Genomic DNA, 26,393 nt, shown 5'->3' with positions numbered 1-26,393 from the left:
CCCATAATATTTCTGTTTTGTGGATAGCACCTTGTCTTTGAAAGACTGCACAGCAGTACATAATATGCCTTGTTTTCAATATAACATGACTCCAAAGGTGGAGCACAGACTTGATGTAGTTTAATAAGACATACTTAACATCTTGGAACTGTTCTGTTAAGTTAATATAGATACAATTTTGAGCTAAACTGGCACTGTTAATATATAGAACAAGAGCAAATGTTGCATTCTGCTACACTTCCTTGCAATGAGAGGTGTAGGAAAGCTGAGCATGCCCCAAAATGTATTCCCACAATGAAATGCTCTCTTATTCTACACAAGTATCTGCATCAGCCATTAGTAAAAGTGCATTTGAATTGATACCAAGGTAGCTAATGTTATTTTTCCAGTCCTCAAATCTGGGAATCAATCCTGACCCATTGTCTGTCTGAATTTTGCATGATTTCTACTTCTAAGTGTCACTTTATCCCACCTTCATTAAAACACGATGACTGAATGAGCCTTTTATCAGTACCAATATATGCTGCATTTACCCTTGGTCTTAAGAGTTGTGTCATAGATGAATGGGGTCATTAAAGAACTGGTTCATTTTTCTGCTTAAAAAAGTACATCGTAATAAATGAAATTGTGCAGAAGGAGTGATTTATGACAGATCACGCAATTTCACTTCAATTTGCCTTATTATTTTATTTTTTTTCCTATTCGCTGTGGTGGTGTTGCGGTAGCGTTGTCGCTTCACAGTAAGACGCTGTCCGGTTCGATTCTTACCTAGAGCGTCTTCTGCATTTAAACATGCGTGAATGAGCGTACCTTCGTTGAAGGTTGTACGTCAGGCCTGGCAAGCCGGTACGTAAAAATCAACTGCCAATCATTAGCGGACCGGAGTTCCGCTGTGGCGACCCCTAACCGGGAAAAGCTGAAAGACACAAACATTTTATTTTTTTTCCTGCTTTGTTCATATTGGACAGATAACTTCTATTTTCAATACATTATTCAGAACCCATGTAAACTGAATATTTTGTTTCAAATCTTTTGAAAATATATTTTTCTTCCAGTCTATTCATTAAATAACTTTTCTTTAGCTGCAAACATTCAACCTGTGATATCAGCATTTTTGTTTGTGTTACTTTGGCAAGCAGTGACCTGGCAATAAGTTTTAGAAAGGTCTGAGTGACCTCCTGGATTTTGTTGGTACTTTGATAAATAAAATGCTTATTTCAGTGAAAGTAGTTCCAAACACGGTCATGTGAGTATTACTTGTTTGCTATAAAATCTGAGAAAGTTTCCCAACTACCTGTTACTGCACTATGAGAGCCATTGTGTTAGCGTTGACCCTCACAATTGTGGGTAAGTGCATACCCTACTTTTTTGTAGTTTGTAACAGTGATTATCAAAGAAAATATAACAAAGTAAGATGTATTTTTAACTTAGGCCATTTATTGTACTTATCTTTTCTTTCTGTTTGTAGGGAGTCAGTCTAATATTGGTAAGTGTTTACTTTTGGTTTAATAATGAAAACATTATCCGATGCACATTCTTATTAAGACTTGCAAGTGGTAAAACTACCAGCTTATTATCGTAATCTTTAATTCTAGAACCTAATTTCAGTCAAGGCAAGGCCTATGTCTACCGTTATGAAAGTGTTGTGTTAACGGGATTTCCTGAAGGAGGTTTAGCCAGAAGTGGAGTGAAAATAAACTGCAAAGTTGAAATTGGGGAAGCTGGATCACATAATTATGTACTGAAGGTAAATACAATTGCAATGAATGACCAATTGGTTGACCTAAAATAATATCTTAGTTTTGCATGTTTATCATACAGTGAAAGGCAAAAGTAGTGGTCACAAACTTTTCATGTATTTTAATATAACAAACTGTTTAAGCAAGATGCTTTTATTAATTTAGTTTTGTCAGCCCAGTAAAATTTAATCCATCATAAAATCTATCAGTGAAAACTGTATCAGTGATAAAAACAATCAGCCAAACTAATGACTTGTTTCCTAATGGCATATAATTTACTATGTTATTTCATGAAGCATCTGTTAGGGCAAGAGGTGAGTTAGTAAAAGAAAGTAAAATAAATGCAGCCGCTAGTAGCTTTTGCATTAATTTCACAATTACTTTGGCTACTAAGTTGGTAGAGATACATACACTTGATTTTATGAAGTGTCTTTTTTACACCAGTTGCAATATCAAACCTGGTATGCAATCAAACCTCTCAACCTCTTAGAACAAAAAATCTGGAAAAAGCCCCAAATAATGAGAGGGGGATGAAGGCCGAAAAATAGGGATACTTTCTAAATATTACCCTTGCACACTTAGAAAGTTGATAGAATAACAGGTTTTGCATTCCCATGAATTTTCTGAAGGGTATGAAGTCTGAAAATCAAATGTCTGCCATTATTTTCTGACTTCCTTCCTCAATGACTTGCCAGTGATTTGACAGAAAACCACAGTTTTAAGGGAAACAGATGAAAAATCTTAGGCAAAAATGTGGACATTCTGTGAAAATCTGGAGAAGTGAGAGATATGTATGCAATGTATTTTGTTTTTCATACTTATTTTATGCTGCTTAAAATAGTTTGAGTACAATTTTAATGGGTGCCTATACAAGATATGTATATATATTGACCTCTCCTACTAGTAACTTACAAGCATGGCAAGCTCATTTGAGAAGCTGTCTTATTCATTACTATCTTAAGTATTTGTAAAAGAACACATGGAACAAACTGGGCAAGAAAATTCCTTAAGAGCCATAAACAGTAAAATGAGTTATTTTGAGTAAATTTTTTTTTTAAATATGCATCTCTGTTTCTATACATAAATGTGTGTGTGTGTGTGTGTGTGTGTGTGTGTGTGTGTGTGTGTGTGTGCGCGGTAGATATATATATATATATATATATATATATATATATATATATATATATATAGAGAGAGAGAGAGAGAGAGAGATACATTTATATATATATATATATATATATATATATATATATGTGTGTGTGTGTGTGTGTATGTGGTTTCACTTCAGAATCCTGAAATATCACAATCCTGAACTTCATAATCTGGAAGCCGAAAATCCTGAAAATTAAAAATCTTGAAAACTCAAAATCCTGAATCCCAAAAGACTGAAAACACACAGGATACATATACTGACTATAGACAACACAAACCATATTACATTCCATCAGATGTAAGCAGGTGCAAGCCCCCCATGCATCCCCCATGTGGGGGGCTGCGTCCCCACACCCCCTGCTAATTAAATATATCAACTCCAAGATTGCACTTCACACAATCATGAGTTATGCTGTAGTATAGCAAGTTTAAATGGAACATTACTAAGGTTGCAAGAGGCAGTTGTGAAACATGTGATGGTATGTTTGCCATTTTTTTCTGTGGAGTACATTCTTGGAGTTCATATATTTAATTAGCAGGGGGTGTGGGGGGCACAGCCCCCACATGAGGGGTGCAGGGGGGCTTGTCCTCCTGCCCATACTTGGTGAAAAGTGCTACCCTTTGTCTTGTATGTGTTTCTGTGTGTCCTTGTACTGGAATATTGTCATTCTTTGTGTCCTATATATTTTCAGTATTTTGGAATTCAGGATTTTGAGTTTTCAGGATTTTGGGCTTCCGGATTATGAAGTTCAGGATCGTGATAGTTCGGGATTCTGAAGTGAAACCATAAGTGTATATGCATATATATAAAAACACTGAACTCTGAAAACGGAAAATGAAAAAGACAGCAATCATTTTAGATCATATCAAAAATTATTTAAAAATACAAAACGAATAACACTAATATTTTTGCAGGGGGCAAGTCCTCCCTGCACCCCAGCCCCCCTGCTGACTATATATAACTACTACGAAATTGCACAGCAGCAAGGTAAAGACAATTCCTTGTCAGACTTTAAGATTTTCTCATACAGAATACAGCCAGCAGGCTGAAATACATGCAAAGAGAGCATTTGCTTTTCTGAGCATTCACTCTTATTTAACAACACAAAAAGCTTTTACTCTTCTGAGCTGTAATGCACTGTAGACAGAGAAAGAGAGAGAGCAAGAGAAATGGCTGTATTGAACGTTATATAGTGTGCACTTCCCTAGTCTACAAACTCTAAATATAAGTACTGAGCGCGGCATCTGCTGAGAATGCAGTTTGACTGTAGTTTACTTTATCATATCCACCTACAATTAATCATTAACCTAATGCATTTCTGTACAGTTTCTCTACATACTTACATACAGTCTCCTTGCATATGTATGCTAACTCCACCACCACACTAGAGAAGCTGGAATACATTAAAGCACTTTTACGCACCATCATACAACTAGCTAGCATTGTTTCTTGGTGCATAGAAACATATTGACACTGAGATCATGGAAGTTTAAATACTGATAGTGCCCTAACACCAGCACTGCTAACATATATTTTATATGCGTTATCAGCAATGCTGGCCCCAGTAATAACATCTTACAACAAGAAAACCTCAGTAAAAAAAAAGAATTATATCTGCCAACATTCAACTAAGGAAATGCTCAGTGAGTTTCATTACCATTCTCTCTCTCTTTCTGTGTGTGTGTGTGTGTGTGTGTGTGTGTGTGTGTGTGTGTGTGTGTGTGTATATATATATATATATATATATATATATATATATATATATATATATATATATGTATAATACATTCCAAACCTTCTCTGTACAACATAGGTTCATATGCCCAGCAGTATGAGAGGTATTTATTTTCTACACTAAAACTACTAAAAGTTTCTTACTATTTTATTTGTTTGATTTTTTAATGTGCAATAAACAAAAAGTTATACAACTACTTATATGTGGTGGATAAGCCCAAGACCCCAGATATTGGAATAATTAGGAATACCTAAAAGGTACCTCAGTTTAGTTTTTTAGTTTCTTTAGCTGGTAGTTTAGTAGGTGGCATGTATTAACCACTGGGAAAAAAATGTAGTAATGTAGTAAAGCAAAACATGAGAGTATGTATGTAGAGACTCATATTAATTCTTAAATTGAAAGAAAGGGATTGAAAACCCACCCAACCCAATGGTTACCATCGATATTGTGGAGTTATTTTATTTCATCCCACATCATACTCACTGGCTTAGAATGGTTCAATGTATTGGGCACACAAATCTGGTTTTGGTTATTATAGTTTGATTATGGAGTGGGTTCTTGGATTGATTGTTCTCTAATTTTATTTCTACTACTTAAAGAAGAAATACTAAAAAAGAAAGGGTATCAACATATGCAAATGGGGTTCTACATTATTGGCATTAGCCTCAGATTATGCAAATATTGATATTTTTATTTTTTATAATTTTATTTTATTACTAATTTTTATTTTATTTTTGGCATTTTTGGGAATTTTGTATTGGTAGTGATTTTGTGGGATATTTTGAGGAACATATTTTTTATATTTTCTTGTCATATTTTAACATCTTCTTTGTTTACTAATTTCATACAATTAATCAAGTAATGTAATTTATGAGAACATTGTATTTACCCATTTGTCAATTTTCAATTCAAACTTTAAATCTAATTTTTTAATTTTTTGTCACTTTCTCAAATTCTTACTTGCATTTTGAGAAAAAAGGAATAAAAAAAGAAGAATAAATCTAGAGGTTATCCAATAAGTTTGATCAATAAACTGGCTTTAGAAAGTATTACTAAATAGGAAATAAAAATACCCATTATTGAGGCTTGGAGCAGACAGTCAAGAAAAACAGGGAGGGAAGGCACATTTTTGAACAAATACCGTTCATTATTTATTTTTAAATACTACATGCTATTATGAATCAACTGTGTTAAAATAATACTGGCCATTGACACTTGAGGAAGACATGCTTACGTAGATACCTCAGAGCCTAGTTTTGTGAAAGAAGGGACACAAACTTAAAGGTTTATATGATGGTAAAAAAATCGTAGTTAGAAATCAGACATCCACTTGTTTAAGTAGATTAAATGTGGAAGAAATCAGCCAGTGTCATTTTATTTTAAAATTTTAAAATATAGTAATTTTAAGAGAAATTTAAATATATTTCAGGGTAATTTAATTAGGTATTTTTTAAAGAGGTATAGTATATTTAGGTGTCTGCAATGCTAACATTTTTATGTATATACAGTGTAAAGACAGACCCACTGTAGAGATATAAGACAAACCTATACTGGAAAAACTAAAAGAGAAAGACAAGACACCTATGAAAGATTCTATCCAGTGCCCTAACATGCAGTTAAAGTTTTTGGTCTTGGAACAAGTTTTACAAGACCAAAGAGGGGGTGATCAGGAAACATTTCTCGAATATAGAGAACTATTTTGGCAACTAAGGTTAGATGCTTCAAAACCCCCTGGTCTTAATGACAATGTTAGCATTAAAAGTATTCTTAGGATGAGAAGAGCAAAATTATGAAAATGTTGATATATATTTATTACAATACATTTTTTATTATAACACATTTTAAATTAAATTAACTTGTGGTTACATTCATTTTTTAGTCAAATACTGTATATGGTATGTGCAATTAATGACATTTTTCTAAGTTATTTATTTACTATGTAATGTCTTTTTAAAAAGTTTTTAATGAGAATAATTATTTACAATTAACTATCATGTGACTGTATCTAATTATATATAAGAATGGTTGTTTTAACTTTTTGGTATCTTGATAAAGCCTGGTATTAGTCAGGTGAAAGCGCTTGATTCAGCATTTTTGTGTTTTTTATGCAATTAAAGCCTTTAAACTATTGTTTTGTGCCAGTTTGATGTTTCTTCAGCCACTGAAGGTGTTCTTGTGATTCAGTATAGGTTCATAGGTTCATAGGTAGGTACTAGGCTATTGGCCCGAGGGCCTACGTAAGCCTAGCCAACAAGGTTCTCTGGCTTACGCCACCCAAGAAAGTTATTTTCCTGTGCCCCTATCGAGCAGAGCCACAGAAGTGATCCCCGGGGTGTATTTCCTATTTCCCATCCACTCATCAAGATTTTTCTTGAAGAGTGCTAATGAAAAACTTTGCTTGACATAGATGGGTAGCATGTTCCAGAGTATGGGAAGTCTCTGGGACAGTAATCTATCCCTCCAGCATGTCCTGTTTATTGTGGTGACAAGGTTTAGGTCCCTAGATCATGTAGCTTGGAGGGATTGGGATTTCTTTACGTGTAGCATGTCCAACAGCTCTGGGTTTGACATAGCTTTATATATTAGGCAGAGATCACCTCAGAGTAGGCGATATGCTATGGAGTAAAGTTGGATTTTTTTGAGACTGTCAGTGTAGGGCATCTGTTTGAGGCCAATAATCCTCTTTGTGAGGTACTTCTGTGGACTTTCCAGCTGCTGCAGATGTCTTGTGAGGTACATTCCAAAAGGGGCATTGTACTCTATAATGGGTCTAATGAGTGTCGAGTAGAGGGGAACAATGACCTCTTTTTTCCTGGATGAGAACCCTTTTAAGATGAGGTGTGCCACGTAGAAGGACTTCCTGACTACTGTGGCGATGTGACTATCAAAAGACAGACCACTGTCCACCTGGGTCCCAAGGTCTCTTAGCACACATTCAGTGTTAAGTAGACTGCTGTCTACGTAGTAATTCATGGGTACAGAGTTTTTACCAAAGGGGATGACAATGCACTTTTTGGCATTGAGCTTGAGGCCATGACTTTGACACCAGGCATCTGTCTCAGTAAGGCTCTTCTGTAGGATTTCCACATCATTTAGGGACTCTACTATGGCTCCTAGTTTGCAGTCACCAGAGGCCTTCTGTGTTAGCCTGTACTTCAGAGAAGTAGATACCAAACAGGAGAGGTCCCAGGACTGAACTCTGTGGTAATCCACTTGTCACTGGTTTGAGGTCAGATTTGGAGTGTGCAACTTTTACAGTGTGGATTCTGTCAGTGAGCCAGTTGGCAATCCATCTTGTGACATAGGGATTTATACCTAGTTTAGTGAGTTTATCTATAATTCCAGAATGGCGGATGGTGTTGAAAGCCTTGGCGAGGTCAAGATAGGCTGTGTGAACCATCTTACCCTCATCTACGGTTTTGGTGACTGCCTCAGAGAAGTCGATTAGGTTCAGGAGACATGATCTGCCTTTCACAAACCTTAACTGGGTGGGATCCAGAGTTTGGAGGTTACCAATGTCTTTGTTTATGAGTTCCATGATGATATGTTCCAAGGCCTTGCAGACCAGGCTCGTCAGGCTAATAGGACGATAGTTCCCGGGATCAGTGGTGGCTCCCCCTTTGTGGAGTGGGATAACTGTTGCTGTACACCATTCATTGGGCACAAAGCCTGATGTGAGGCTATGATTGAACATGGTGCTTAGGTGGGAAGCCAATTCATTCTGAAGTTTGTGTAAAATGCAGCCTGGGATGTTGTCCGGTCCCATGGATGCTGTGTTTTTGGCTTTAGAGAGTGCAGCTTTTACCTGTGTAGTTGTGATTACAGAGACTCTGCATTTTTCCTGTATAGATATGGGCCCTTTAGGGGGTGAGGGGGGGGTAAAGTTAGCACTGAATCTATCTGCCAGGATGTTGGCAATATCATTTGGTTCTGTAATTTTCATGCCATTGTGCTGTAACTCAGAGCAGATCTGGGTGTTGCCATTGAGATTCTTGACATAGCTATAGAATGCTTTGTGGTTGTCCTTAGAATCAGTGGCAATTTTGTTTTCGTAGCTAGCTTTGAAGGATCTTATAAGGGATCTCATCTTCTTACTGAGGCTGACCAGGGAGCTCCTCCATTTATGGGATTTTAATCTCTTTTGCAAGAATTTCTTCCTTCTGTTGTACAGTTTGTTTATGGCAGGGGACCACCAGATTAGCTTCCTTTTTTTTGAGGATAGCATCTTCGTTGTGTTTGGGATAGCATGATCCATGCACTCGTGTAAGTGCTTATAGAGTGCATTTGTGTAGGATTCAGCAGTCGTAACTGTATTGTCCATCTGCATGGGTGTCATGAAGTTCACCGCTTCTGTTTTAAGAAGCATGAAGTTGGATTTGGAGAAATTTTTTACCGTGGTTTCCTTAATGGCAGGGTGGGGTCGGGGTGGGATGTGGATATCAAGGGTGATTAGCTTATGGTCGGATTGGACCAATGAGTAGTTGACTTCGGGTGTGGAACACCGGTCACTCATGTTGGTAATGACTAGGTCTAGGATATGGTTTCCCCTGGTGGGGGTGTGGATAAGTTCATCCAGGTCATTGGAGTTTATGAATTCCAGAAAGCTTTGTGTGAAGGAGTTGGTACACGAGTAGTTTTCCCAGTTAAAGGTGGGGTAGTTGAAATTGCCCATTATTAGGGTGTTTGGTTGAACCCTAATATTTTCTAGTACATCAAGAAAAGATGAGTGGGAATCCTGGGGCATGGTGGGGGATCTGTAGCAAGCTACTCTTTGGATTGCAGTTTTGTTAGTTGCACATGGATAACCTCAGATGCATTATGCTGAGCAACTAGCCTGGAGGTGTGGATATCCTTAATGAATATGGACACACCTCCACCTTTGGTGTTTTGGTCCAGGTTACATGGCCGAAAAGTGTGGTATGAGTTATAGCCTGGTAGTGCAGGGGTGCTCTCTGGAGCCTTGAACCAGGTCTCAGTCACTGCACAGATATCAATGTTCTCCATTTTAAGGAGTGCCTCAAGTGAGTGCATTTTGAGATTTAGACTTCTACCATTGAGTAGTATTACCCACAGATTTTGCTTGCCTGTCCCTGTTATGGTGGTGAATGTGTCATTTGAATCTTGCCTAAAAAAGGCACTATAGGGCCGGCAAGAGCCTTAGCCAGTATCTGGAATCCCAGGGTCAACAGGTGCAGGCCATCTCTGGCAATGCATTGTGGTCTGTCGACCATGTCATCCCAAGCAGACAGATACTGGATCTCCTTAGAATGATACAAGAAGCTTAGCAAATTGTTTATCCATATTCAACAATAATGATAAAAATAAAACAAGCACTGTCAAAAGAACTATTATTCAAATGCAATTAGCACTTTTGTCCACATTAATCGATACTTCATCAAACTAAAGCACATTTTAACTCTCCTCATATGAATATCTCAGTCACTGTACCTACTTAACAGTTTATATCCAATCATTTTAAGGCTTCATTTATTATTTGAAATGTAAAAATACACACGTAAAAATCATCGCTACATAAAATTAATGTCTTTAAAATCCAGTTTTATATAACCTCTCCTTGTTTCTCAATTTACGTTTGAAAGATTCAAGCTCAATGAGTCCTGTTAGCAAATATGTCCCCAGTCAAAACTGCCATTGCATTTCTTTTCTAGCCATGGCATTTTCCAGTTTTCCACCTTTCCCATTCTGTTGCATAGTATCTGAAGCTATACATTTTTTAAAATCTTTACATTTTTCCAAATGCCTTTAAAGGGCACTGCAGTTATTCTTAGTTTGTATGACATGCAAATGAACTCTTATTAAAAAAATAACTTCTTAGATGTTTACCTATATACAATGGTGTACTTGTCACATATGTAGTAGTTTACAAAAACACATATATAGAATATATACCTGTATTTTAATGCAGTGTTTTAAAAAAAAAGAGAGATGCAAAAGCCTCTTTTCAGTGGAAGCCTGAGGTGAGATTCTCAGGGTAAGACGATACAGAAGTAATAGACATTGATTAGACATATTGTTCAATTATACAGAAAAGACATAGATCTACACTGTAATATAATAATGTATCTACACATCAGACACTTGGCTCAGGGGTATGGCAGACTTGAAGAGTAATAATGCTTAACCTGGGTTGCTGTGTTAAAGATAACTTGAAGACAAAGCGAACATTTAGCTTTCAATATACTGAAAGCTAAAGTTAACTGGTTGGAAATATATTTTCTCTACATATGGTATAGGAATATTCAGCCCTTGTTGATGAACAAACTGTGGGGCAGTAAAACACTTCTTGTAAAGCCTATGTGCTCACGCACAGGTTGGTTCAGAATTGTAAAGCCTATGTGCTCACGCACAGGTTGGTTCAGCATTGTAAAGCCTATGTGCTCACACACAGGTTGACTCAGCATTGTAAAGCCTATGTTCTCATGCACAGGTTTGTTCAGCACTGTAAAGCCTATGTGCTCACACACTGGTTGGTTGAGCATTGTAAAGCCTATGTGCTCACACACAGGTTGGTTGAGCATTGTAAAGCCTATGTTCTCATGCAAAGGTTTGTTCAGCATTGTAAACCTATGTGCTCACACACAGGTTGGTTCAGCATTGTAAAGCCTATGTGCATATGCACAGGTTGGTTCAGCATTGTAAAGCCTATGTGCACATGCACAGGTTGGTTTAGCACTATGCACTATGCTTAGCCACTGACTGTAAGAGAAGGAGTTATCCCATGAAACTGAAAATTTCATCAAGAGAAGTATAGTATATAATGATTTCATTATTTACTAAGAGAAGTATAAAATGACTTCATATTTCTTTGTGAATAGCCATGCAAGTACTTCAACCATGTTCAGGATTACATGGTTAAATGTTTATGAATGTGCACAAAATTTAGGTTGTAACTCTCTTGTCTTTTCCTTTTCCAGATTCTAGACCCCCGTTTAGAGGAACTCAATGGCATCTGGCCTAAGGCTACATTCCAGGAAGCTCCAAGACTGACCAGAACACTGGCCTCTCAGCTAATACAGCCAGTAAAATTCGAGTACAGCAATGGCCGTGTTGGGAACATTTATGCTCCTGAAAGTGTCTCTGAAACTGTTGTTAATATCCAGAGAGGAATTCTGGAAATGTTCCAAGTTACTATCAAAAAATCCCAGAACACATATGATTTGCAGGAGGTAGATTTTTTTATTACTTTATACAGGTATGGTGACATACACATATCAACAGATAAGTTATTTATATAATTCATTTTACTGTACAGGCTGGGGTTGAAGGTATCTGCCAATCAAATTATGTTATTCAGGAAGGCAAAAAATCTGATCAGATTATTGTTACAAAAGCCAGAGATCTCAACAACTGCAAGGAAAAAATTACAAAAACCATCGGAGCCTCATACATTCAGCCTTGTCATGCATGTGAACAGGTGAGTTGGTTAAGAGATTTTACTTTTGCTGATATTATTTAAACATACAGAATAACACACTTTTTCTTCATTTTACAGAGGAGCAAGAGCTTGCGGGGTAATGTTGCCTACAACTATGTAATGAAACAAAAAAGCTCAGGAGCTTTAATTACTGAAGTCAGATCTCAGGCCGTTTACCAGTTTACACCATTCAAAGAACAAAATGGAGCAGCCATTACAGAAGCCAGGTAAATATGTAATAAAAATCTACTATATCAGACTGAGACATATAATCACAACTGGGTCTAGGACAGTTTACCGAAAGACTTTCACCGAAAGTGAAACGGGCTGTCACAGTTTCGTGAAAGCACTTTTTAACGAAAAAAGTGCTTTTGCGAAACTTTCGTAAAAGTACAGGGAATCGGGGGGAAGTAGAAGTGGGCGAGATCGGACTACAGTGGGGATAAGGGAATATTCCCTTTTCCCCACTGTAGTGCGATCTTGGAGTGAGAATATAAAAGTAGGGGTGTGTGGGGGGTGCAGGGGGCAAAGCCCCCCTGCGTAAACATGGTGTGTGTGTTTTATTTTTGTTTTTGTGTATGTGTGTGTGTGTTTTACTTTCCATTTACCGAAACTGCTTTTTTGGTGAAAGCAGTTTCGGTAAACGGTGTTCGATAGGGTTGGATTTGGACAGTTGGTCTTTCGATCAACTGTCCTAGATCCTCACAACTATATTAAAGCTTAATTATATACTGGCAGTGGAGAGAATGAAATGCATTATTCAGGTATTAAAACACACATGTGATGTCTTTATTTTATTTATTTGCAATTACTTTGGAGATAGTTGCAGGACACATTTCCATTGGAACCTTAGTGCATAAAGCTCCTCAGAGGAGTAAAGAGAGGAGAATGAATTCAATAGAAAAGGAAATACAGTCGCATTACTTATAGTTCATGTTGTAAAAGGCAGCTACAATCCAATTTAAATACATTTTGTGGAGAGTACCTTGGTTTGCTACAATACATTTCAGATATATTTGGTCCACAGAGCCATGGGATTTCAAAATAGTAACACTTTTCTATTCAATGTTTATTGGTTTATAGTATTAGTCAGACATGGAAAAGAGTGTAGTCATGGAATTCAAATATTGCTCTAAAAATAATGTGTGACATTTAAAAAAATGTTCCAGTAGGTAGGTCAATTGTGTGGCACAGATGGTTGGATTCTTACCTGTAACCCAGAAAAGCTGGATTTAATTAATTGTCTGGTCTTCTGTGTAGTCACCTGGGGGATAGGAAAAACATACACTTGACCAACTCACCTGTCTTGGTGGAGAGGGGTCCTTTGTTTGATGTTGCCACTCTCTTTGACTGTGAGGACAAATACAAAAATGTGGGAACAAACTGTCAGACATCCATGGATTTCAAACACTGTGTATTTATACATTTATACATAAAGTGCATGAAGGTAGTTTTTGGGGTAGGGCATAAGAAAATACCTTTATTTGACAACAGTGTCATGCTACACATGGTTGCCACAAGATTGTTTTTGGTCCCAAATCCCAGATCAGTTTCAGGGGGAACAGCTTAATTCAGTGGTCCAGACATCAAAGAGGGGCACTTTAGCAGCTGATTCCAGCTGATGGTTAGCTGCTGGTTTGGCAAAATATATTTAAAAAAATTCCATAAACAGGCTGATATTTTTAAAATTTTAAAATGTATGTGCAATACAGTTGTGAAGGCAGACTCAGTGACCATCACTGTGCATGTTTGGTTTTATAGTTGGGGAAATGTGTTGTGCTTTACAGAGCAATTCAGGTGATGTGCGAATGTGTACCAGTAAGGTGGCTAGCATTGCTAAACCATGTGCAGCAGCACAAAAAATATAAAAATATGTGCTGACACAATAGTTGGGTTCAGGTGCTTAGGCAGCAAGACATTTCCTTGTGCTACATTTGGCTGAGGACACATGGCTGAAGTGACATTGATGCAGAGAAATATGGCTGTTGTGAATTCCCTGTGGGCAAAGAAAAGAATGTGGTGCCATGCCCGCCACTTCAATAACCAAACGCACAAGGGGAAAATATTGTCCATGGTACTCAAGGCAACATGAGATAGCAGGCAGTATGGGAGGCAGCAGCAGCAGGCTGGCCACTAGGCATGTCAGTCACACTAAAAATGCAATGCACAATAGGCAGTGCCTTTATAATTGGTGTATGTGGGCCACTACTCCCGTCAAATGTCCTGGGAACATTACCTAAAATGCATACTGGAGCATAACTGTGACTGCAGTAGCATGAAATATTTCCTCCATTCTGTAGCACACTTCTATGTGTTGTAGTTACATAATTATGTACTGTACACTGAGCACAACACTCATTACTTCTGCCCTCATTTACTTAGTTATTAAAGCTGTGGACATGGCACTGTGTGCTTTTATTTGTCCACAGATAATTCTCAACAGCCATATTTCCCTGCAGCTGAACTTCACATCTGACATGCGTCCCTGACCAAAGTACCATATGGAAATGTCTCATTGCCAAAGCACATAAACCCCTTCCCAGTATTTATCTATACTCTCTAAACAGCAATTTTAAATATATTATAAAGACCCGCATTTCAAACAGTATAGCGTCAGGTGGATTTTTTCAAAAGAATATTACTGTCAACCTGCACTCACAAAAATGACACTTTTTTGCCTGGGGGCTTCAGTCTTAAACCTGCTTCCAGGGGAAGAACTCCCTGCACTCTGCCTTAATCATAATCAACTTTGAACTTGCTGGATCTTGGGGAAGGAATATTAGCTTTTAAATTGCTGGTATGATTGGGTGCAGAAAACTGCGATTGGCAGTATTTGTCTTCAGCCAACCTTACCATTCTCATTAGTGTAGAAAGGGAAGAGTTATCAATGACATTGTGGGAGATGAGAAGTAGGTTTGAGGGCAAAGAAATATGTTCCTGTTTTTGACCTTTCATTTCTTAAGAGTTCTTTAAACAATATACTATTTTCGGTTTTACATTTTTTGTATAATGTGGTGGGTGTCACACACATGCAGACACACACACACACACACACACACACACACACACACACACACACACACACACACACACACACACACACACACACATATAATTATAAATATATGTAAGTGTAGAGTCAGGAATGTGTACCTAGAAATGTGAATGACTTTACTTGCTAATCACAGGATAGGACGACACAGTGGTGCAGCGGTTGCATTGTCACCTCACAGCAAGAGGTTCTCCAGTTAGATTTTTGCCTGGGGTGCCTTCTGTGAAGCATCTGCATGTCCCCCCTGCATCTGTGCTGGTTTCCTCTGGGTGCTCCGTTTTCCTCCCACGTTACAAAGAATACTTCTGAAGCATTTCTAATTCAGGCCTCCACTGAAAATTGGCTTCATTCCAAATTGGACCTTCCTGGTAAACAAATGTTAAATAAAAATAGATAATCAGTTAATATCATTTTGAATGAATGACCTTATCGCCCCTATTCAGCATCACTCTGAGGTGAGCCTCTGTCTTAAACATTACCTGCTCCCCTTTCCCAAGATTTCAGTCCTGTGCTACCTGCAGACTTACTCATTGCAGTGAAAATGGTGTTCAATCCCCCGTGAGTGACTGACTCAAGTGGATATAAAGAGGGTCACCAGAAGAGATGGACATTAGTGCTATTTTGTTTCTTTTTTTTTTCTACTTCAGACACTGCCTGCTAAATTTAGATTGGGTATTTCTCTTTCAGTCCTGTAAGTTCTCACCATGCATAATTGTGATGTACTCTGAGGCTGACAGGCAGTTGGCATTTGCTATGGATATATGTCCCCTTTGTAAAAGGCATCATGTCAATCCATTAATGTCAAATGCCTTGTTTGATTTTTACCACATAACATTCAAAAATTCAACATTGGACATGCTTTGTCCAACCCATAATCAGTGGGTAACAATAGTGGGGGGTGTAATGGTTAAACTGAAGCACAAAGAGCTCATAATGTGGTGGTTGGGGGTTGTAAACCGGAAGAAGCAATATTAGTAGAAAGGAGCTTATTACAATTTCACAGAAGAGCTTTTTTTGTTCACCTTCAGCTTTTTTTGTGCTTCTCAGCTTTGAGTTAAGAGGGATTCCAATTCATGGATCTGCACTGGATACCTGACGACTTCTGCAATAAAAGATGCATGAATCTAATTCTCAGTATTCATTCAGATGTCATATTTCTTTAGTCTTACCAGTCTATTATTTTCTAGACATCTGAGTTTAAGAGATTCAGTATTGTGGAGAGGTCCATATAGGCTCAGAGGTCAGACTATGTATAAACCATTCTCCAATATGCTTATTACTTCAAGTAAAAATAATATTCTTTGTGCAATGCATTAAGTAGGTAGATATAACTTCAGGTAAACCTGGAAATAGACAGCTTCTAAAACTGCATACAGATCATGAGGGTTGTTTTCATACATTACAGACAGCAACTAGTCCTGATTGATGAGAAAAACTCACAGATGAATGAACCTCACAGCCACATGAAGAATCGTGGAAAGTTAATGTATCAGTTTACTCAAGAAGTCCTACAAAACCCATTTCAGCTTGTGAGGACAAGAAACCCTCAAGCTCAGGTAAAACAAATCCCTCAAGAAATTATTTTAGATTTAAGAAATGACAATCAGTAAAGTATGTTCTGTACTGGGTTAACATGTTTGAAATCAAACTCATTTGTGGATACACTAGTAGTTAAAAACTGAACAAATACAATGGGAATCATCCAATAAATTAATATCCAAGAATGCAACATGTTTTGTGTAATATATCAGACTATTGTACAAACGTCTGTTTTAATTTTTAAGAAAAATACTTTTTTCCTTAGGAACAGTTTACTTGCTGTGTTGTAATTGTTAGTAACTATCAAGGTGTTATGGTTCTGAAAGGAATGGAATGTTAGCAACACATTTTAAATTTTCATTGGGGTTTCTGATGAAGGACTAGCAGTTCTCAGTGGAAATTGTGAAATGCAGTACAGTGATATATGATGCACAGTGGTTCTTGGGAGTGACAATGTATAGGGCATATAAATAAAGCCTACACATCTGTCATGATAGTACCATAACAGGATGGTCTGACCTTTCTTGTATCAGCATCCCTGGTTGCATACACCAATCTTCCCTGGTTTAAGGATCCCAGTCTATGAGATTAAGGCACAGAGATGCCACAGAAAATTGTAAAAGAAACTGGAAGAGTCTGGGGCTAGTCTAATGGCACACAGTTGCAATGGGAAACAAAAAAGTTAAAAAGACATAAACAATTGCCATTTAAATTACATAAAAATAGAATCAACCATGTAAAATTATTAAACCTAATTAAGCAATGGCACTACATATATGATGAAGGAAATGTAATTTATCCAGCATTATTACTATTTTGAAAAAACAAACAAAAAAGTGAAATGTTGATGTATAATAAAAATACTAGTTACCTGCCTGGCAGGGACAGTGAAACTGCACTATTTTGACTGTTACATAGCATTACTGGTATAATATCAGATCACTGTTTTATTTTTTAACATGATGTGGTGTCAGAAAAGCTAACTATTTATTTACATAATTAATCAACAATTAGTCATTATTTTCAGACAACACTGCCGTTACAAAAATGTGTGGCCCTAACTGTATTTTAGTATGCAGCCATTATAAGCTGCATATTTTCTGCAGAGAGGTACTGCATTTACAGACATTTTGCTTATTCTCAGTTCTGCAGGTCAGACGTTTTTTTTTTAACTTATTACTCAAGTATGCTTACAAGTGCCCCTTTCCAGAGCTGACCAGGAGCACTGGTTGAATGACTTTCAAAGTCAGACAGAAGGTAAATAGAGACTGATGGAATTGATCCATGGATCACAGGGTGTATCCTTTTGCAGCTTGCAGCCTTAGTCATCACTGCTAACTGCTAGACATTTTTATTTTATTTTATTTTCCTTTCACAGCTGTGGACTATTTCTGTGCTGTAGTTTATTTAGTATTGTTATATTGCGCATCTTTTTCCAGGAATAGTAGGTGCCATTTGAGGTTGGTGAACCTATTATCTATTTAATTTATTTATGTTTGTTTAAATGGAAACTCCAACTAAGATTAAACCCTTTTCAATGGAAACATAGGGAGAAAAACTCTTAAAAAATATGGCCATCTCTAGGAGCTAATTAGAAAAACATGAACTGAGTGGCATTTTGGTGGCTTAATAATTCTAGGAGGAGAGCAGGGATTTTCTTCCCAGGACTACAGTCATTGGTGGAGACCAGAGACTATAGCCCTGCATGAAAAAGTATGGTAATGCAGCAGCCATTCTTCAGCAGACTACTTTTGCATTGATCTCATAGCTGACTGGGAGTGGGGTAACTCTGGGATAGGTCATAAAGAATGAATGCCTCCTACTGTTATCATATTGATATAGTACAAGGTCATCTGCATCCTGTGTCAATTTGCTCCTTGGACTGAAAGTTAAAATTGCCTGATAGCTGGACGCTGCTTCATGAGAAGCAGATCAGGAAAGTGCAGGAGGTTATCAGTATGAATGATTAAGGAGAGCTCCCTGATTCCAATTAATGGTAGAAAGTTTTGGAGAAATCAAAATAAATTAAAAAGGTACAGCAATCTTCAAACTCTTAAAATATATATAACATTACAGAAGTATATAGTCATAACAAGAAATAAAAGGTTGTGACTGTGGCACATAACTTTCAATCTTCTAATGAAAGAATTTGGGACAAAGCCAACAATAATGGTTGGACAATGAGCCAAAATTAGGTTTGGTATAGAAGTAATAACAGGTTTTGCATTAACATGCATTTTCTGAAGGATATGAACTCTAAAACTCAAATGTCTGTCACTATTTAGTGACTTCAATTATTTGTCTTCTTCTTCTTCTTTTGGCTTTTCCCGGTTAGGGGTTGCCACAGCGGATCACCTTTCCGCTCATGATTGACAGTGGAGTTTTACAGTGTCGAGTTGCCAGCCTGGTGCCCAACCTTCCACAGAAGGCACACACATGCACACACTCACACCTAGGGCCAATTTACAGTGTCCAATCTACCTATGGCATGTCTTTGGGATGTGGGAGGAAACCGGAGCACCCAGAGGAAACCCAAGTGACCACAGGGAGGACATGTAGACTCCGCAGGCACTCCAGCCAAGGATCGAACCAGGGAATCTCTTGCTAAGGCATGAATTTTATGATGAACAGGCCAAAGATATGAGGCAAATATCTAGACATATTGTAAAATTCTGGACAGTTGAGAGTTAAATTTTGGCAGTATTTAAAGCATTACATAATCCTAACTAAAATAGACAATTATGATCAAAGCAGTAGCTGCAACAGTGATACCAACTGGAGTGGCAAGAGATATTAGAGTAGGTGAATGAAATGAGTAGACAAAAGAAAGTGCAAGTCTGATTGGCATTAAGATAAAGATCACTGTATATACGGGGAAAGGCTTACTTGTAAGTGTGGGTGGGGCATGTTGTATTGGCCAGTATAGTTCCTTTCCTTTCCTTGCATATAAGGAAGGGGTTTGAGTGGACATAAGTGAGTGTTCAATTGCATGTAAACAGGAGTGATTCTTTTCTTTCTTTTTTTCTTTTTTTTTTGACTGTGCATGGTTTTTGGTACTAACTTTACACAATGAGTCCTTTTAAGTGCTGGGTGTTCTTCATTTGAAATTATTTTTATTTGTGGAAAGTGGAGGAGGGAAGAGCATGTTTCTGGGTCAAGACAGTTCCTTTCCTTGCATTTAAAGGAAGGAGTATGAGTGGACGCAAGTGATTGGATATACTTGTAGCAACGCAAAGATGCAAAGAGGTGTTTTTGCATCTTTCAGTGCTAAGTATGTTTTGGATGTTTGGTGTGTGCATTTTGGGCCTGAAAAGCTATGGAAAAATGGATAAATACTGTGTTTCAGGTTTATTGTAAAGAGGATATCTGAGAAAGTGTGAGGAATATACAATGTCTGGTAATAATTTAGTGGGTTGGATAAGGAAAAACATATATGTAAGAAGTGCAAAGTGATGGGTGAAAAGGGTTATGTTATTTCTCGAAAACTTTTAATGGAATAGCTGACACAGGTTAATATAGAAATGATATATGAAATTATTTCAGAAGGTTGGGGCATTAAATAGCATAGTGTAGAATGTGTCAAAAACTGAGGAAAAGGAGTACTCTAGGGTATGATTTACTTTTCATAGAAAAGGAGATACAAGTACATTTAGAAACAACCACTACATATACATTTCCTGTAGTTAAAGTGCTGAAAAGTAAGGAGATAAAAATATCCCTATCTGAAAGTATTGACAATCTTGCTAACATAGGCAGTAATTTTATGGAACAAGTAAGGAAAAATTTGGGATATGATTTGTCATATGGACAATCATAGAGAGATAATGAAATGTTACAAAAGGGGATAGATGTTAAAAGATGTTTGAATCAAGTAAAAACAGAAGGATCAGATGAAGATTTTCTGACAGTAAAAAAGAAAAGAAGGGCATTGGGATGTCAGATTTTGTTAGTAATGAGGGATGTATTTCTGGGGAAGATAAAAATAAGAAGGCACAAAAAATGTTATTGGTAATAAGTGTTAAGTAATGGAGACTCTACACTACAGGGAATAAGAAACTTGGTGACTAATGCCAATAAAGGATTAATTACAGTGACCTTTTTAAGGGGACCTACAATGAGGGATATTTTGTTGGCTTTAAAATGACTTATTAAAAATGAAAAAAAGTATTGTAAGGCTAGAATAGTAGCAGAGATTAATGATGTAGATAGAAGCAAGATCCCTCTAATTAGTAGTTATGCTAAGAATATTATTGAATTAAATAAGAGGGAATACTTTGAAGTAATGTTTTGTGATGTTATTCTAGCTCACAAATTTAGATATACACTAAATAAAGTAGCCAGAACTTTTTAGAAATAACATAAGGTGACATTGTTTTGATGCTGGTGTTAAGGTAGCAACTGTATGGGAAGATATGGTTTGTCAGCCTGAATATTTCACAGAAAACAAGCTATATCTAATTTACACTGGTAATAGGTTGCTCCTTAAAAAGATAATAGGTAATGTGAGTTATTTTTAGAATGATAAAAGGTGAAGAGAAAGTTAGAAAAGATGGAGTTTTTTAGCATTAGATGTAGAGATAGGAGTAAGAGAGCTGATGTGCTATTGATAACAGAAATATAGTTCTCCGAAAGAAATTTTCAATTGAGCTTACCAGGATATATGGCATATTATAATATCAGGAAACGGAAGATGGGTGGTGTGGTGCCTGTTTATGTGAAGCAAAAGTTTGCATCTAATTTGTTAAACAATGAAGTGGAATTTGAGATTATGTCTGTTGGCATATATCTTAATTATAAAATGGTTAAAGTATGTATATTCTACAGACCTCTGAGTTTGTTTTCTGATGTTAATATTATTTATTATTTATTTATTTATTGACAGTTGATTAATAGACAGTTTTGTAGGATTATTTAATCTAAAACTATGAATTTATACCAGGAGATTTTACTGCATCCTTAATTAAGTGGGAGTTCATCCATAGAGGAAGAGAGTTTATTGATGAATTGGTTATACCATAGTATGGAGCATGGATACATTCAGGTAGCTAAAAAATCTACTAGAAAAGATGATTTAGTGGATATAGTATGATCAAGGTTAGAAAGAAAGACATTTGATGTAGTATTGAACCAGTGTTACTGTGGTCTGACCACTATAGAATGTCATGGATGTATGTATCTCCAAGCTTGAGTGTAGTTAAAAAGCGGAATAAAAATAGATACTCATTTTACAGAACTACTATTATAAAAGTAAATAATAAATTAAAAAAAATTTGAACTGAAAGGAACTGGTGTGTCAAAAATATATCAATTACAGTTGGGGAAAATGTTATCCTTATATAAAGCAATAAATGGTAAACATGTTCCTTTAGTCCCAGATCGGTCTATAACTATTAAAGCTCCTTGAAGGAATAGCAACTTGCAAAACATAACAAAAGAAGTAAGTATTTTTGAAAAAAACTTTAGGCAGTATCATAATGCAGAGAATAAGGGTAGGTATAGTTGGGCTAGAGTTGGGTTTAGGAGATGTTTGAGACAGGCTAGATTGAATAATGTGTTGAATGTAGCCATGTACACTGTAGATAGCAATAAATAGTTTTATAAGCATTTGCAACAGCTATAATACAATGCAAAAGGGTATTTAACAGACTTATTTATTTTAAAAAAGTGTTAGATCAAAGGATAGTGATTATACGGATGATTTTCCTGCACTCACTTTTAATGGACAATGTTCAGTTTTGTTTCTTGATGCTAGTTTACGTATAATGAAAAAATGAATCCTGTCTCAGCATCTGGTCTGCATGTGATAACTGGATATTTTCTTAAATGTATTTTTAAATCTATTTCACCTTGTTTGGCAGAACTATATCAAAGATCCTTAAAAATGTTATGGTCAGGTCTGACCATAAGCTAATCACCCTTCACATCCATATCCCACCCCCACCCCCCTGTAAGGAAATCTCCGTAAAAAACTTCTCCAAAGCCAACTTCATGCTACTCAAGTCAGAAGTGGCAAACTTCATGATACCCGTGCAGACGGGAACTGAAACTGCTGAATCCTACACTAAGGCACTATACGAGCACATCCACTCTTGCATGAATTGTGCCATCCCCAGTAGAACCAAGATGCTCTCCTCCAAAAAAAGGAAGCCAATCTGGTGGTCCCTTGCCATAAACAAACTTTACAACAAAAGGAAGAAACTGTTGCAGAAAAGAGGAAAATCCCAGGATGCAAAACCCCCCCTTACCCACCTCAGTAAGAAGCAGAGATCCCTCATAAAATACTCCAAAGCTAGTTAAGAAAATAAAATTGCCAAAGATTCCAAAGCCAACCACAAGGCATTCTATAGCTATGTCAAGAATTTAAATAGCAATGCTCAGATCTGCTCTAAGCTACAACAGAATGGCATTAAATATACTGATCCCAAGGATATTGCCAATATTCTGACAGATCAATTCAGTGAACACTTCACCCCTTCTCACCCCCTAAAGGGCCCATCTCAATACCAAAATATTGCCAAATTCCAGTAATAACAGCTACACAGGTAAAAAATGCACTCTCCAAAGCTATGAATACAGCATCCATGAGACCAGATGACATCCGAGGCTGTGTACTACATGAACTACAAAATGAACTGGCACCTCACCTAAGTGTCATGTTTAATCATAGTCTCACCTCAGGATTCATGCCCACTGAGTGGTGCACAGCTACAGTTATCCCACTCCACAAGGGGGATTCATCTTGGATCCCGGGAACTACCGCCCCATCAGTCTGACGAGCCTGATCTGCAAGGCCATGGAATGTATTGTCATGGAACTTATAAACAAAGACATTGAGAACCTTCAAACACTGGGCCCCACCCAGTTTGGGTTCGTGATTGGCAGATCTTGTCTCCTGAACCTGACTGACTTATTTGAATCAGTCTCCAGAGCATTGGACGAGAATAGAGCAGTCCACACAGCCTATATGGACCTTGTCAAGGCCTTTGACACCATCCCCCACTCTGGAATCATAGATAAACTTACTAAGCTGGGCATTAATCCCTATGTCACTCAATGGGTTGCCAACTGGCTTACTGACAGAACCCATACTGTAAAATTAGCTGACTCCAAATCCAGCTCCAGACAAGTGACAAGTGGAGTACCTCAGGGTTCAGTCCTGGGACCACTCTTGTTTGGCATCTACTTCTCTAAAGTACAGGCCAACACTAAGGGAATCTGGCTAACAAAGTTTGCAGATGACTGCAAACTGGGAGCCATTACTGAATCCCCAAAAGATGTGGATACTCTACAAAAGGGCCTTACAGAAACAGATGCTTGGTGCCAGAACCATGGGCTCAAGCTCAATGCCAAGAAATGTATAATTTTCCCCTTTGGGAAAAAACATGTACCCATGAATTACCACATAGGTGGCAGTACACTAAACACCAAAAGTGTGATAACAGACTTAGGGACACAGGTGGACAGTGGCCTCACCGTCGATAACCACATCGCCACAACAGTCAGGAAATCCCTCTATGTGGCACAACTCTTCACTAAGGGCTTTTCATCCAGAAAAAAGGAGGACATTGTCCCACTGTACTCATCCCTCATTAGACCCCATTATAGAATACAGTTCCCTGTTTGGTATTTACCTCTCAAGACATCTGCAACAACTGGAAAGGCCGCAGAAATACCTCACTAAAAGAATCACAGGCCTAAAGCAGATGCCCTATGCTGACCATCTAAAAAAACTCCACCTATACTCTGTCGCATATCGTCTACTCAGAGGTGATCTCTGCTTAACATACAAGGCCATGTCAAACCCAGAGCTGTTGGACATGCTACACTTAGAGAAATCCCAATCCCTCAGAGACACATGCTCCAGGGATCTAAACCTTGTCATCATAATGAACAAAACATGCTGGAAGGATAGTTTCCTGATCCAGAGACTCCCCAGTCTCTAGAATAGACTGCGCATACATGTTAACCAGAGCACCTCTTTGGCCCTCTTCAAAAGGAACCTTGATGATTGGATGGGAGATAGGAAATTCACCCTGGGGATCATGTCAGTCATCCTGCTAGACAGGGATACAGGGAAGTAAATACTGTGGGAAGAAATAGCCAGGGAATAGTTATGGCTAGGCTTGTATAGGCCCTAGGGCCGATAGCCTAGCACCAACCTATGAAGCTATGAACCTAATAAGATATCTACCTAAATTATGGAAGGAAGCAACCATTATCCTTAATTTTAAAGGTGAGGATGCTTCAGTTATGGAAAATTATAGACCGATAAGTTTAAAGTCTATACTAAGAAAATGTTTTAAGAGAATAGTTTCTAAATATATACTATACTGTACTCATTAGGTTTAGGGACGGACATTACTCATCATAGTTTTACCCAGGGGAGGTCTTGTATTGCTAACCTTCTGTTTTTTTACCAACCAATATGGGAAGCATTGGATAATAGGTTACTGTGGATGTCATCTATTTGGATATAGCTAACGCTTTTGATACTATTCCTCATAATAATGTTATTATAGTGATTATAGGATATGATTTAAACCATTATGTAATAAGATGGGTGACAACTGGTTGTGTTATAGATCTAGTAAGGTAAGATTCGGTAATACTTTTCCTGTAACAAAAGTTATTTATTGTGGTGTACCTCATGGTTCCATTTTAGAACAAGCTTTTTGTGTCTTTTCTTCCATCTGTTAATAGGTTATGCTTAAGTAAGTACATGGATGATTCTAAAGTATTGCAGTAATCACCTCTGTTATGCAACAGAATATAATGCAAAAGATATTTGGATGATTTACTTACATTGGCAACATCCAACAATATGCAATTTAATTTACAGAAGAATAATAGCGACTAATATCAAAGATTTAGGCATAAAGTTAGATAGGTTATATTGTAACTTACACTTGATGGATATTACCAGCAGGTGTTACTATGAAATATTCTGAGAAGTGCTGTTAGTAGGGATAAGGGGGTTCTTTTTCCAATATATATAAAGTTGTGATAAGACTTATGATAGAATATGGAGGCAATGTATGCATTTATAGTTTGAAACAGATTGATCAGATAGAAAGGATACAGAATTTTTTATACAATGGTTTAAAGGTATGAGAAGAAAGAATTACCTCAGTAGATTGAGTTATTTTTGTTTTCTATTCAGTATAGATTGTTCAGGGGAGAATTAATTGTTATATACAAATGTATCCATCTAGATTGATATGGGGCAAATATAGGTGAATCATGAGAAGAGAATTAGAAATGCAAAAGTTACAGTGAAATATCTTTCCATTTTAGAGTTGGATGTGGGGAAATTATTAACCTTTAAGAATTACAAAGTTAGAATATATTCTTGTATTAAAAAAAGGATTGGATATCTATTTTAAAGAAAGTGTTTATAATATTTGACATATAAGAGGCAGATTTTAAACAGTCTTGAGTCTAGAACTTTGTATACAACATTGAAACTGAATTGAATTTATGAGATGTTAGCAGTATGATCAGTTCAGCAATATCAGCCCAGCAATATGCTTAGTATAATAAGTGAATGGTAGAAATAATTGAATATGCAGTTGTTCTTTTCACGAGTTTTAAGTGCTGTTGATTCCTGAATATTTTGTCTTTCATCTGTGTACTGTATACCTGTTAGGATCCTCATTCATTGCCTGGAACACACTTCTGATTGATATTAACAGACCCATATGTGAAAAAGAAATCATCTGGCATTTCATTGCAGATGGTTA

The 26,393-nt window shown here is 37.1% G+C and overlaps 1 protein-coding gene across 2 annotated transcripts in view; it reads left to right on the top strand.

The window, feature by feature from the left end:
• Positions 1-1,289: 1,289 nt before the first annotated feature.
• LOC122813598 (vitellogenin-like) overlaps positions 1,290-26,393 on the top strand; it is a 1,233,092-nt gene continuing 1,207,988 nt past the window's right edge. For both annotated transcript variants that reach the window (XM_044086011.1, XM_044086010.1), the window contains exons 1-7: positions 1,290-1,347; positions 1,469-1,486; positions 1,596-1,747; positions 11,563-11,814; positions 11,901-12,062; positions 12,141-12,289; positions 16,520-16,670. In XM_044086011.1, the coding sequence (XP_043941946.1) occupies positions 1,308-1,347; positions 1,469-1,486; positions 1,596-1,747; positions 11,563-11,814; positions 11,901-12,062; positions 12,141-12,289; positions 16,520-16,670 (924 nt within the window). In that variant the 5' untranslated portion in view covers positions 1,290-1,307. The remainder of the gene's footprint in view (positions 1,348-1,468; positions 1,487-1,595; positions 1,748-11,562; positions 11,815-11,900; positions 12,063-12,140; positions 12,290-16,519; positions 16,671-26,393) is intronic.

The sequence above is a fragment of the Protopterus annectens genome, chromosome 10.part0 (assembly GCF_019279795.1).
Source record: "Protopterus annectens isolate FY-2018-M chromosome 10.part0, PAN1.0, whole genome shotgun sequence".
Classification (NCBI taxonomy): Eukaryota; Metazoa; Chordata; order Ceratodontiformes; family Protopteridae; genus Protopterus; species Protopterus annectens.
The sequence above is the reverse complement of the archived record's forward strand: the minus strand, read 5'-3'. Positions and strand labels throughout refer to the sequence as shown.